The 14843-nt window shown below is 41.6% G+C and overlaps 1 protein-coding gene across 1 annotated transcript; it reads left to right on the top strand.

Moving 5' to 3' along the window:
* The first annotated feature begins 239 nt into the window (after nt 1–239).
* On the top strand, nt 240–7141 carry ppib (peptidylprolyl isomerase B (cyclophilin B)). The gene is made up of 5 exons (XM_049573365.1): nt 240–483; nt 2109–2222; nt 3597–3690; nt 4294–4478; nt 6694–7141. The coding sequence occupies exons 1-5, from the start codon at nt 349–351 to the stop codon at nt 6814–6816; spliced, it is 651 nt and encodes a 216-aa protein (XP_049429322.1). The 5' UTR covers nt 240–348; the 3' UTR covers nt 6817–7141.
* Nucleotides 7142–14843: the final 7702 nt, after the last annotated feature.

Genomic DNA, 14843 nt, shown 5'->3' with positions numbered 1-14843 from the left:
TGTAGTTAAATATGCATATGCATGCTGTATTTTTAAATTAAGCAAGAAAAGAAACCTTGCTGAGACCATAGTCTGTCTGATGAGCCTGAGAATCACTGGATCTCACACTGAGCTGGTGTAACGCGGCCTCACCTGATTGGCTAACACTCCTGTACGTAAACCAATCAGAGTGCCGTGCGTCTGCGCGCTGTGCGCACGGCCCGGCCCCTGCAGTCGTGGAGGCAGCAGCAGCCTGGAGCGGCCGCCGCGGCAGTCTCCACCCCGGATACCACACTCCTTCCCCCCCGGCTCATATAAAGCTAGCAAGACTTCCAGGCCGTCTTCGGGCTGCTCCGTTTCTTCTTGTTGATGGTTAGACTCTGCGAGAGAAGGATGAAGTTCCTCGTAGCCGTGACGGTCATTGTGGGATCGTTGATTTTTCTCGCTTTCCCTAATGGCTCCTCTGCTGACGAGAAGAAGAAAGGCCCCAAAGTAACCGCGAAGGTAGGCGCTGTGTTAGCTCTGGAGCTAGCTTCCTCTGCTGATGGATACTGTAGAAAATCAAAGCTGCCTCTCTCTGCTAGCCGGTAAATGCTAACCGTTAGCTACAGACCGCTAAGCCACGTCACACGCAAGTTAGCCTCTAACGGTTCATCGTTTAGCTAACGGTCGGGATCGTTTGCTAGCTTGTTAAGCTTGTTAAGCTAACAGATGGCTAATGTGCGGTATTATGTCTAACGTTAGTTCAGTAACTGAGGGCATTTACTATCGTATCATAAGTGGTGCACGTACCCGTGTTAGCAGAAGCTGAATGTAACGGGCATGCTTCTGCTCCTAGCTAATCTGAGAGCAGCTAGCTAACGTAGCTTCGGCCTTTTAACTGTTAGTATTTCCAAATTTACCCATTATTAATTCCCCTACACCAATTTTAGCTCCAGTTATCACTTCAGGTTTAAACTATTGATTATTTCCTCTGTAGCTAACACTGTGCTGCAGCTCAGTAAGGCTCAGTCAAATGTTGTGTCTGGCCTTGTTGTGTCTGGGTGCAGCAGGTTTGTCCACGTCTACAGTCATTAGGAAGCTGTGAAATAGTCAGTAACTGACCCAAAGGTCCAGTAGTTTCAAATGCGAAAATCTTCATCACCTGCAAACAGATCTGGTTGAGAAAGGCTGACACGCCCAAATTAAATATCTCTCTGTAAATGCATCTCTATTAAAAACCGTTTTGCACCACAAAATAATTTTTTTGTACTTAAATCAGTGACTTACGGAGTCATGTGGGAGAAAGTGTTGTGTAGACTGAAGGAAAACCCATTCTGCAACTTTAATATATGTTTAGCTTTGTGCCTGTAATTGCATATTTGGAAACGTGCCCTGAAGAGAAAATAAGAACACACAGAATAGAATTTCATAGCTCTCATGTGACATAATAACCTGGAGAAACTTCAATCAAAGAATTTATATCTCTTAAATATTTATGGCTGGTATCAAGACAGCCTGCAGGCAAACTGCCTAACAAAGACTGGCTTGATCACAGCAGTCGATGAATTAGATGGTGTGGTGTTTCTAACCTTTACATTAGCACTATGATATAAGTAATACGTGAAACACTGGAAATGATTTACTGTATGATGTAACCCATTGAAAGCTCCAGTGCCTGTATTATTATGTCAACCCAACCCATCCATTCTTAAGATATCAGTACAGGGTTGCAACGGTATGAGATTTTCACGGTATGATAACAGTCTCAGACAATATTTATTAGAATTATTATTATTATTATTATTATTATTAAAGAAGTGAAAATTGAAAGGTTATTGTTGGTTGAACCATTTTTTTATTATAATTGTAACTTTTAACCATTTTGTCAATGGAAGAATGTGTACAAAGTCTCCCCTAAGAAAATAACTTGCATCAAAGGGAGAGAGAGCGTCAACGTCCAGTTGCATTTTTTTTTTAATATCATATATAAACAAATGTAAACAGTATGATGACTGTCAACTTTTATCTCACAGTGTACCTTAAAACCAGAAAATGCTGTAAACCTATATCAGTAGAATGAAGGTTTTGCCTCATCATGGCAGATATTCAAGCGCACAATAACTTAATACCTTTTACTTCTGTTTCAGGTGTTCTTTGACATGAAAATTGGAGATGAAGAAGTTGGAAGAATTGTCATTGGAGTGTTTGGGAAAACTGTTCCCAAAACAGTCGACAACTTTGTCGCCTTGGCGACAGGAGAGGTGAGAATGACACAGTCTATATTGAGTACCGAAAATGCAACAGTCTACAGTGATTTCTTTCACCTAAAAAAACACCGGTTTCATGACTGACTGCAGATCAAAGGGGGAGGATTGTGGTTGCTGACTCATTCCTCTGTTTTAACACAGTTGTAAGTGCACAGGAAATGTATCAGGTTCGATATACCAGTATTGATGTGATATTTAAAAATGAAATATCATGTTAATAACACATAGGATAATATCGTGTCAATAATCCAGCACCTCTTCTGTTTTGTTTTTGTTCTTTTTTCTCTCTCTCCCTCCCCCAACGCCATCTGGTTGCCATTTCACTATCCATTAAGTGTAATTGCTCTTTCTGTACACTCTTGTACAGTTATGTAAACAGACTCTCTCTCCACCCCCTACACTCTTATTTAAGTCTCATTAATTTGCCAACAATTGCACACAACAAACCCACACAGTAAACAAAGTTAAAGATGATTTTGACTGATTATTACTGTTATTATTTTTGTTCAGATTTTCTATATATACTGCAAATAATAATATCATTATTGTGAACTCTTTTGGCCATAATAATCATGTAGTGAAAGTCTGATGTCCTGCCAGCCCCAGTTTGCATTGTGTACTTTTATCTTCAACATCTTTGTGGACTTTCCCAAAGCACAAACGGCCATGTGCTGGAGACACACTTTAAAGAGGACCTATTATTCTCATTTTCAAGTAAATACTTATTGTTACCTCCCTCAGTGACAGCTTACCGGCTCCAAACCGTGGCTGGGAACAACCCCCCAAGGCTACATGTTTCCCTTACAATAGCATGTAGCTACATGTGTGTTAGCAGTGTACTTGCAGCCAGGGAATGGCTGTAACGGAGGGTAGCAGCACTTTATACTGTGAAAGATCACTAGTAAAACCTTCTAAACACAACCGGACATGATCTAGCAGGAATATGACCCAAAATCAGGGAGAAACTAACAACATCTGCAAACAAGACGGCATGATTCTGTGACATTAGCATAAAGATTCATGTAGCAGCATAGGCTACGTAATGTTAACATGTGCAGTAGCATGCCTGGAGCAGATGACCTTAGAAAGAAATCTGGGACACTTTGACGTCATACCGTAGCCTGAGTAGAAAAAACAACTGGAAATGGTGTGTTTAGAACGGTGGGAAATATGAAGTCATTCGCGTTTAATATGAACATTCAACTTTGTAACGCTATACATAAGAAACAAAATACTGAAAAGCACAATAGGTCCCCTTTAAATAAGACTTGTTTGTCATCTGTTTCTTATCTGTCTAAAATGTCAAATACCAGCAGCTGATCTGTCAGATATTTTTATTTATGTTGTTTTGTTTCTCTTATAATGCAGAAAGGATTTGGTTACAAGGGCAGCAAATTCCACAGAGTCATCAGTGACTTCATGATCCAGGGTGGAGACTTCACCAAGGGGGACGGGACTGGAGGTAAGATGGCCGCCGACACCTGCAGAATGGCATTTATATCAGGACTCAGATCTGTCTCTGCAAGAACAAACTCAGGCTCATGGCCTTCTGCATCAGTGCTGTCCTGAACATTTAATGATGTTCAGGGTTGGTTCACTCTTGGGCTCTTCTGGGTTTTACAAAAAGACTCTGCAACTGTTGAGAAAATGAGAATTTTCAGTGCTCACTTTTTTCTCGTTTCTATATAATTTGGGTAAGAGATTTGCCACAATCTCCTGAATGTGTTCATGCTTTAATGAATTAAAGATTTATTCTATGCTGTAAAAAAACATGGCATAAGGACAGGGATGTATTTAATGATCACCCAAAGTTTTCTTAAAACTTGTGTCAACACTGGTTGAGCACACTGACATTTGGCAGCTGTCCTTTAGGAATGACTCACACAGTTGTTCACTATTCATGAACAAGACAATGTCATCAGATAAAGGGAAGATAAACATTCGGCAGAGATCAGATGCAAAGGTCACTGTAGGGAGAAAGTGTTTGTGGAAATGACATGATTCAAAACAACTGATTGTCTTGCATGGAGTAAAACAATACAAATATATTTTCTTTGAAATGAAGGCAAGAGTATCTACGGAGATCGTTTCCCCGATGAGAACTTCAAGCTGAAGCACTACGGCCCTGGCTGGCTCAGCATGGCTAACGCTGGCAAAGACACCAACGGCTCACAGTTCTTCATCACCACTGTTCAGACGCCGTGGCTGGACGGCCGACACGTCGTCTTTGGAAAAGTTCTGGAGGGACTTGTGAGTGTCAGGTCAACGTCTTATTCACAGCTGCATGTGGGCGACTGAACATCCAAATCTTAAGTGTGTTATCGCCTGTTATCCAAACACTGATCTGTTATGTTTAGTTTGAGATGTACCTGCAGTATCTGTTGGAATGCTGAGAATAGCGGGCTGAATTCCAGACCAAAATAGACACTAGTTGCCTTCTGCGCCCTCCTCGGGCACATCATGGACAGACAACAAACAAAGGAAGATGCAGTAACGTAATTTCTTAAAGCAGAACAGAGAGATTCAGTGTGCTTTCATATCTAACTTGTTTGGTTCAGTCAAAACAAACTCGAGTCTGTTTGGGTTTAGGTCAAATGCGTTCTTACATATTGGCATTAAATCCAATATCATGCATCACTACCATGACCACATCGCTGTGATGTCATACTATCAACAACAATCACTTCCAGGTAGACAACTGGCAATTCATTTGAATTGCAGAGATCTGTGAAATCAGCAAACTTGGTTTTTTTTCCGTTGTCATTTTCAGCTGTGACTGTAACAGTTAAATATATATGGCTAAACATGGTGGTCTGACCTCTGACCGTTTCTGCTGGGCTTATGACCTCCGCCAAGGAGGTTATGTTTTTGCCGGCGTTTGTCTGTTTGTTTGTCTGCAAAATAACTCAAAAAGCCCTGAACAGATTTTGATGAAATTTTAAGGAAAGGTTGATAATGGGACAAGGAACAGATGATAAAATTTTGATGGTGATCAGTTGAAGCGTAGTGGGTAAAATAATAAAATGGCGGGAAATCCGAGCTGCTTGGCGGAGGTCTGCGCTCTCCGAGTGCTTTTCTAGTTTTATGTGCGTGACACAGGGATTTTCCACCCAGAAAAACGTTTTATAATCACTTATTTCTTTGAACTCTTTGTGACACAAAAGAACATAGATAAACAGATGGGAAGTATTAAAGTGCTGGGGTGCTCAGCAGGTCAGTGGGTCGAGCAGGCGCCCCATGTACAAAGGCAGTGTCCTCGCCGCAGTGGCCACAGGTGCAATTCCAGCTTGTGGCTCTTTGCTGCATGTCGTCTATTCTCTCTCCCACTTTCACACCTTGAACTTTCCTGTCATTTAGGGCAAAAAGCCAAAAAAATCTTAAAGAAAGAAGTATTGAAGTGCTGCATAAACTTCTGTCAGTCACCAGAATCTGATGCAGGATGACGGTCACCAAAACTGTCTGGTCAACGAGTTACCCGTCAGCCTGTATAACAACCATGTTTACGCCTCTTGGATCGTTTGTAAAAAGTCAGTGTGATCAGGAACCGGACCAGAACTAAAAAATGCAATGATGAATCAGTTTTCCTCCTTGGTCCAGACCAAATAAATTTAACTATAATGTGAAAGCGTCTTTAATAAACATCTTGCTTCCTCGCCACTTTTCTAAAATGCATCTTCAGTCTGCCATCAGTAACAACAGATTGTACAAAAAGACTCAGTCATAAGCATTTCATTACTTGAGGTTTTGTTTCTGCATTCAGCATATCGTAACATTAAAAATCGCAATAATGTATCGTGAGAATATCATTAACTAGCAGGAGCAGGCAGGAGTCAGACATGGAAGCTGAACAATTTACTGCTGTGGCGGGGTCAGCAACAAAACACATTTTAGCCACCTAGAAAAATAAGTATCAGTTAAAGGGTTTGCTGTATTGAAAGTATTTTTTACTGCTTTTACTTCCCATCAGACAGTCTGCTCCAACAGGGAAGCCATGAACAGCTTCAGTTCACCATCTATGCTCTTGTAAAAACTGCCAGACTCCATTGACAAAAACAGTGATTCAACATCAGTGAACACAGGAGCAGCTGGTCTACTGCTGCCTCGATCAGTTAGTTAGTGTTATTGTGTGACTTTGGTGAATCCATGCTAACCCTTGTAAACGCCAAAGTCACACAAGAACACAAACTAACTAACTAACTGATCGAGGCAGCAGTAGACCAGCAGCTCTTGTGTTCACTGATGTTGAATCACTGTTTTCCTCTATGGAGTCTGGCATTGAAGAGAGCGATATAACCGCTTAATTTTCCTGTTAGAAATCCCTGACAGTAAGTTGAAGCAGTGAAAATATTTTAAGTATAGACAAGACTAGTTTCTGATGTTGGATAAAGCTGTTTTGTTTATAACTCACAACTTTTCGAATTACATTTTGAGGGTGCTAAAGTCTTATTTTTCTTCCCCCCTCCAGGACGTGGTGAAGAAGATCGAAGGCACAAAGACAGACGCTCGCGATAAGCCACTTAAAGACGTCATTATTTACGATTGTGGCAAAATCGAAGTGGAGAAGCCATTCGCGGTGGCCAAGGAGTAGAGCGGTGCTGCTGGGGGAGCCCAGGAGGAACAGGACTGTGAGGGGTGTTGGGTGGGGGTGGGAGGAGAAATCGTGCAGGCCACCTTGTTTTTATCACTAACAGCCCCGTGGTCCTGAGGAAGGGGCTTTGGGGTCATTTGGTATCTGTGGCTGCCGTCTTAAAGCACCAGAAGAGCAATCATGATGACACTCTGGGTCCATTTACCAACGAGCATTCCAAGGTGCACTTAACTGTTCGTTGTCCTTTTTTTTTTTTTTTTCCCTCTTTTCTTTTTTTGTAAAAAAGAAAATGAAATCTGAAATAAAGGTTTCAATTTTTGTTAAACTGCTGAGTGAATTTCATTACACCTGGGTGTCACTGTCACCATGAATGTTTGGCTTTACGTATTACTGAAAATGTTTCTCACATTCACACAGGTTTGATCTGTTTAGGCAGAAAATGTGAGTGTTAGAAACTATATGCAATAAATCACTCTACAGCATATTTACAGTCATACACATACTTTACGGTAATTCTTCTTGTGACCACTAGGGGCACTGTTTGCCTAGATATATTTTTATCATACTTGACTAAAAACACTATTTCCACTGAAAGAAGGCAGCTTTGCAGGAATAAGAAACAAGCTTTGGCTTCCATGACCACTAGTGGAAAGTAAATGAGTGTATTTATCAAGGACTATACTTAAGTATGTATTTGAGGTACTTGTACTTGAGTGTTTCCATTTAATGCAGTTTTATATTTTGACAGTATGACATTATATATTACCAGTTACTTAGATACATTGATTCTGATTATTAATACAAAATCAAAAGATCTTTTTTGACGTATTAAAGGGCTGGTGTGTCTGATTTAGTGACACTGAGCACGAGGTCGCAGATTGCAACCACTTGAAATGTCTCCCATGAGCTCAGCCGAAACGTAAATGGGCCTCTCCAGGCCAGCTGTCAGGATTTATGGACGGGGACATTTTTCAAAGTGGGCCCTTGTTCCACGGCCATTGCTTCCTGCATTTATAATCCAATTAATCATATTTCCACATGTATTTTTTGGTCGAAAAATTCCTCTCCTATGAATAATTAGAGAGAAGTGAAATTAAATATTGGCTGAAGAAATTACTGCAAGTTATTATTACATCATGAGATCAAATAATGACTGAAAAAAGAACTACTCTGATTAAATATTGATCAAATTGTGTGCAGAACTGAAATAGTGTAAAGACTATGGCTCTCAACTCTCAATTTTCAGATCATTGTATACAGTTGCTACCCAGTGGTGGAAGAAGTACCTGTATATTCTACTAACGTGAAGTAAGCAATACCTTTCTGTAAAAATACACCATTATAAGTAAAAGTACAAAAGTATAACAGTAAAATGTACTGGATGTATTAAAGTAAAAGGTACACCTTGCTAGTACCAGGTTGGACCCCTTTTGCCTTCAAAACTACCTTAATTCTTGGTGTCATAGATTCAACAAGGTGCTGGAAACATTCCTCAGAGATGTTGGTCCATATTGACATGATAGCATCACACAGTTGCTGCAGATTTGTCGGCTGCACATCCATGATGTGAATCTCACGTTCCACCACATCCCAAAGGTGCTCTATTGGATTGAGATCTGGTGACTGTGGAGGCCATTGGAGTACAGTGATCCCATTGTCATGTTCAAGAAACCAGTTTGAGATGATTTGAGCTTTGTGACATGGTGTGTTATCCTGCTGGAAGTAGCCATCAGAAGATGGGTACACTGTGGTCATAAAGGGATGGACACGGTCAGCAACAATACTCAGGTAGGCTGTGGTGTTTAAACCATGCTCAGTTTGTACTAAGGGGCCCAAAGTGTGCCAAGAAAATATCCCCCACACCATTACACCACCACCAGCAGCCTGAACCGTTGATACAAGGCAGGATGGATCCATGCTTTCATGTTGTTCACACCAAATGCTGCCCCTACCATCTGAATGTGGCAGCAGAAATCCAGACTCATCAGACCAGGCAACGTTTTTCCAATCTTCTATTGTCCAGTTTTGGTGAGCCTGTGTGAACTGTAGCCTCAGTTTCCTGTTGTTAGCTGACAGGAGTGGCACCTGGTGTGGTCTTCTGCTGCTGTAGCCCATCTGCTTCAAGGTTGGACGTGTTGTTGGTTCAGAGACGGTCTTCTGCAGACCTTGGTTGGAACCAGTGGTTATTTGAGTTACTGTTGCCTTTCTATCATCTTGAACCAGTCTGGCCATTCTCCTCTGACCTCTGGCATCAACAAGGCATTTTGGCTCACTGGATATTTTCTCTTTTTGGGACCATCCTCTGTAAACCCTAGAGATGGTTGTGTGTGAAAATCCCAGTAAATACTCAGACCAGCCCGTCTGGCACCAACAACCATGCCACGTTCAAAGTCACTTAAATCATCTTTCTTCCCCATTCTGATACTCAGTTTGAACTTCAGCAGGTCGTCCTGACCATGTCTACATGCCTAAATGCTTTGAGCTGCTGCCATGTGATTGGCTGATTAGCTGGTTGCATTAATGACTGCTGCCATGTGATTGGCTGATTAGCTGGTTGCATTAATGAGCAGTTGAACAGGTGTACCTAATGAAGTGGCCAGTGAGCGTATTTAATTACTGGAATACTTTTATAGATGACAAGTAAGCAGCATTCAAATGTTACAGCTTGTGGCGGTGGAGCGAGTATTAAGTTGCATAAATGTATGAACTCAGTGAAATGCAGTACTTGAGTACTTAGTTACCTTCCACCCCTGTTGCTGCTTTCACGCAAATAAAATATCTCAGTGCTTCTTCCACCACTGCTGCACTGCAACTGCAAGTTAAGTCAATTCTTATTTTACAGAGGACATTTCAGGACACTGAGAGACACATATGGACAAAACATGACAGATCTTTATAGCTTAGATCAGAGTGCTGGTCTGAACTGCAGAGGGCTCCCTCACACCACAGATATCAACTGCACAGCAGTGCAGACACAGTCCATGTTTGTGGTTTCACATGTGATTTTAGTCCAGTAAAATGAGGAATGGTGCATTTCTGTGGTGCTGTCAGACTTGTTTAGGACATAAAATGGCTCCTCTGGATTTCCATTTTGTTCCACTTACGTTGTCCCCGAGGGAAACAGAATAGTGTACAGAAGTATCTCCAGTATTTGCTTCTGCTTTCTCCTCTGCGACGGATGGATTTTACTGCACAGGGACACTTTCGTTCATGTTGTCAATTAAAAAGAAAAATCTGGATGCACACCTTCCTGTGATTGTCTGATCTTCCTGATGCTCATGTGGCCATGAAACCACTCCCATCTGGAGCTTCAAGCATGTGTACACAAAAGTTCAGGTCAGGCGAACTGTCATGTCTTTACAGTATGTTCTGCTTGACTGGATTTCAGACTCATACCCAGCAGCAGTTTATGGATTACAGTGACTAATCGCCTCTTTTGCAGTCATACAGGGACAAAAAACTGTTTGTTATTGTGTATAAGCAGTGCAATAAATGCCTTTGTCACCATATGGGAATAAATTAGGGACATAGCTATAAATTTGGAGCTCTTGCAGCATTAAAACTAATATTTACAATATGTTACAGCTCCCCTCTCTTCAGCTGCCCCTCATAATATCTGATATAATCGTAAAATAATGTCATTCATTCCCATGAAGCCATTTTTAGAAGCAGTGTCTGGAAACACGTAGAGGCCATGGGAACAGTGCTGGGTGACGGATCGGCATTCCTAAACATAACTGACCTCGTCTGCTTTCGTCAGCTCGTCTGCAGACAGAACGTAATCTGAAATGTGTTCCCAGTTTCACATCTCGAGTTGGGAAAGTTAATCACTCGTCTGTTTTTTTGAGGGCCTGTTTGTTTCTGTACAGTGTTTGTTAGAGATGTTAATAGACTGAAACTAGTCTGTTTAATAACGTCCTCCCTTTAAGCAGGCCCAGCGGGTGTTTGCATGTAACCCTTGGGCATGTAGGTTTAGATTTGAATATTTAAAATATCATGTGAGTTTGAAATGTAAAGTCGAGTTTGCTGTGTTTGAAATATTGCAGCATTTTTTAAGTTTATTATTCTTTACTAGTCCAGTTATTAGTCCATCACAGCTCTGTGATGACAGACTTGTAAAAGAGTACATCTGTCCATATGTGTTTAACAATTAAATAAAAAAAAAAAAACTCCTGTGAAGATTTAAAAAATTGGGCTACTTTTATGGTGCTGGGGCAGGTTTTATGCTCTGACTGCGCTACTTTTTGTTGTTACTTTACTTGCAAGGGACCAAGCAGTGAGGCAACAAGGACACAGGAGTTGCTGACAAAAATAGTGGGTTTTATTTACCCCAAAAAATGTATGAACGATTACAAACCAATAAATTGATAACTAGGCCTATAAAAGAGGTTGACATATCATAACTATATTCAATATAACAACTAAACAAGGTGTTAACTGAACAAACTGACCTGTCAAAATGACACACGAAGCATATATAGTGGCTTGGCCAAATCAAATACTACACAAGGGGGAACCAAAACGGACGGCAACTACAACTAAATATGAAGCAAAACTAATTAAACCCAATAAGTCCTCCCCATGACAAGGCAGCATGGTTTGGTCCAATAAGTTGGCTTCAGGATTTAAGAGTCCTCAGCCCTCAGCCACGCCCTTTGTCACACCAGGAAGGGACCATGTGTGGCTGTGACCATCACACAGTCCAATCTGGCAACACTACTCAAGACTTGACTTGGAGTTGCCTTCGAGGACTTGAGACTTGATCTGGACTTCAAGGAAAAGTTTCACTCTCCTTAAATAAGAAGAGCTTAATGGCTAAGAAATAACAACTTTTGGGACGCTGGTGGCTAAGTGGTGGAGCGGGCGCCCCATGTGCAGGGCTGTTGCTGCAGCGGCCCAGGTTCGACTCCAGCCTGTGGCCCTTTGCTGCGTGTCGCTCCCTCTCTCTCTCCCCCTTTCGCGCTTGTCTGTCCTATCCATTAAAGGCTAAAAAAGCCCCAAAAAATATCTTTAAAAAAAAAAAAGAAATAACAACTTTGTTTTGATCTCAGTCCCTCTTGAATTTAGTCATTTGTTTACTTTCCTCACTTCTGTCTCTCTTCTCATGCGCTGAGCTGAATTGCCAATCAGTGATTTCTCTCACCAAAATGTCAATTCACATTGTTGTACTGATGTAGTGCTTTTATTTTGAAAGAGACTGTATGTAAACGGTACTTTTCTCATGAAAACAGAAGTGTATTTTGAAAGAAGACAATGCATGTAACAGGCAGAACTTGACACGGAGTCCCAGAACGTCAACAACCAACGCACCCAGGGTACCTTGCACGTTGTATGTGGACGTGGAAAGACCATAACCAAACATCAATATGTGACAAGGTCGTAGTGAGAATGTGTTGGGTGTCAATAAGCGAGATGTGAGTCAAGGAATACTCCAAGATATTTGTAGGATTCAGTGTTGGTTAGTGTTTGATTTGCAAAATAAAATACAATAATACTGGCAACAGGTTGCAGCTGAGATTCATAAGATAATTGGAATGGAGTTCATCTACTCATTTGCTACATTATACCATAGAAAAATACACCCATGAGTGTGTAAACGCTATGATCAGAGTATCATTAGGAAAGATTATCTCACCATAATATGAAACTATATAAGTCACTGTTGCTTTGGTGAGCTGTGATTTAAGATGAAAACATGGATGTTGTGCCTCAGTGGGGTTTACAACTTTAAATTTAAGTCTTTGTAATGCATGTTTTTTTAATAATTGATTTAGGGGAAATGTGCTTCAACAATACAGCCAAGGAAAACTGTTTTTGATGCAACATGGAGAGCCGGTCTGCGCCCCCCAGTCCTTGTTTTGCCCAGATTCACTCAGGCGTCGAGTGACTCACCAGAAGGAAAATATGGAAAGAATTCCCTGGAGTCGGCACAACCGTGGACTTGGTTAAACCCTCTGTTGTTCACTTTGGCCTTGTTTGTGGCGATTGGGGATTGTCCGGTGAAACAGTGTTATTCTTCACTTACTGGCTTTGCTGGAAAAGCCGGACATATCTGGCATAGCTTCCTGCAAGAGGCTTTGTCAACGAGATTAAAAGAACACTGGAGAGAATCACAACACGAAGCGTGGAGGTATTCTGTCACACATCCTGCCCTCCTGTCAAAGACCAGGGAAACATATTGTTGTGTTTGTCTCCACACTCTGAAAGCCTGAGCGAAGCTGACACAGAACAGGTGTGTCTGATGTGATTTAATATCTGGTATCCACCTGAGAGATTATAATCTGATTACTTAATGAGAAGATGGATTCCGATGCCAATGATAGACCTTCAGAGGGTAGTCAGACCCTCTCTTCTGTTTTTCTGTTAACTAAGGGGAAACTTCTGTATTTCCCACCCTGGATCCTGTTTTCCCACGTTTTTGTGTACAAGGGTGCTTTCACACCAGTTTGTGCAGTTCATTTGGGCAGGTGTGAACACAGCAATCACACTCAGGTGCTCAACAAAACAACCAGACAGAGACCTTCTTGAAGAGGTGGTCTCAGTCTGGTTACAAACGAACTCTGGTGCGAACGTGTTCCGACCTGGATCTGAACCAACTGCAGTCACATGACACATTGTTTGGGTTAACCATGAGCATGTTACAGTCCTGGAGGATTATTAATGTGCACCTCCTCCTGTACTGCCTTAATATGCACATTCAGCACATCCAATGCATCAAAACATTGTTTTCTAGTTGGAGCCGCGCCTCGTTTTCAAACTGTATGGTTTGACTAAAATGAACAATGACAGCAATATAGTCCACGGTGAGCAGCGCTAAAATCAACCTGCATAGTTGTCCCTCCATTGTGACATTAGAAAGTGTCACATTTATCTTGCAAGTGTACTCTTCTTCAACGTTTGGTTTACTTCCTGGATTTTTCCCACATGGAAATTCTGACCAATCAAGAGCAGCTTTCTCACACAAGGCATTTGATCTGGTCCTAATCTGGTACTGATTCAGACCAAAGCAAGACAACTCTAGGTCTGAAAGCACCCTAAGTCACTAAATGGGAACAACAATTTTTGGAAGTGGTCCAGTATCCAGGAAGAACACTGCAGCCTGCAGCTGTGAGACAGGCTGCTAAGTAAGCCTTCAGGGCAACTGGCACCCCTGAATCCTACATGGGTCTGATTTTCAGAACCCACTCCCAAAACCAGTACTGCAACATTCAGTACTGCATCCGCCCCACCTGCACATATGACCAGTTAGTTCTGTAACCCAACCTGTCGACACAAGATCTGCAGCCTGACCTGCAACTGTTATGCCATAACAACCATGCATTGCTCAGATAAATCAGTTGTCCTGTCAACTGTTTTACAGAAGTCTCTTTCATAATGGTGGTCTGAAGGGAAAATGCTTTTTGGGTCACAGGGGATTTTTTTTCCCGCTGTGAGTGGCTATTAGGAAAAAAATGGAAGCAATGCTGAGTTGTGATTCTAGGGTCCTGATTTGGATGTGTTACGCTAGTAGCAGCTAAGGGCTTTGGTTCTCCAGGACACTGAGAGACTTCAGTGTTGTCTTTCTTTGTGTTTTGCGTCATTGTTAGTCTGAAACTTGAATCTTCGTCACGTGAGCTCTGGTTCTTTTCAGCCACTCTTTCACTGTCTTTATAGTAAAGACCTGAGCTGCACAGATTGATGTCCCTCTGGCAGCTTCTGCAGAAGAGGTCTGAAGTCGCCTCTTTACAGTTACTGAGTTTGGCAGGATTTCAAGCTCTAGAGTCTTGGTGGTTTCATGTTGCTGATAGAGCTCACTGTGCTCCTGGGGGCCTTTACAGTACTTCACCAACATTAATAACAATGCCTGACTTCACCTCAGATGTGTGCAGAGTTGCATGGACTTCATGGATTAGTTTGAACCTCATGTCTTGTTTGCTTAAGTTGACACAGTCGAGGTCAAATCCAATGGTGACCATCCAAAGTTATGGAAAACCTAAATACATTCATTCATTCATTCATTTCCTGGTGGGGGTACACCCTGGGCAGGT

This window comes from Epinephelus fuscoguttatus, linkage group LG4, assembly GCF_011397635.1.
Source record: "Epinephelus fuscoguttatus linkage group LG4, E.fuscoguttatus.final_Chr_v1".
Classification (NCBI taxonomy): domain Eukaryota; kingdom Metazoa; phylum Chordata; class Actinopteri; order Perciformes; family Serranidae; genus Epinephelus; species Epinephelus fuscoguttatus.
The sequence above is the reverse complement of the archived record's forward strand: the minus strand, read 5'-3'. Positions and strand labels throughout refer to the sequence as shown.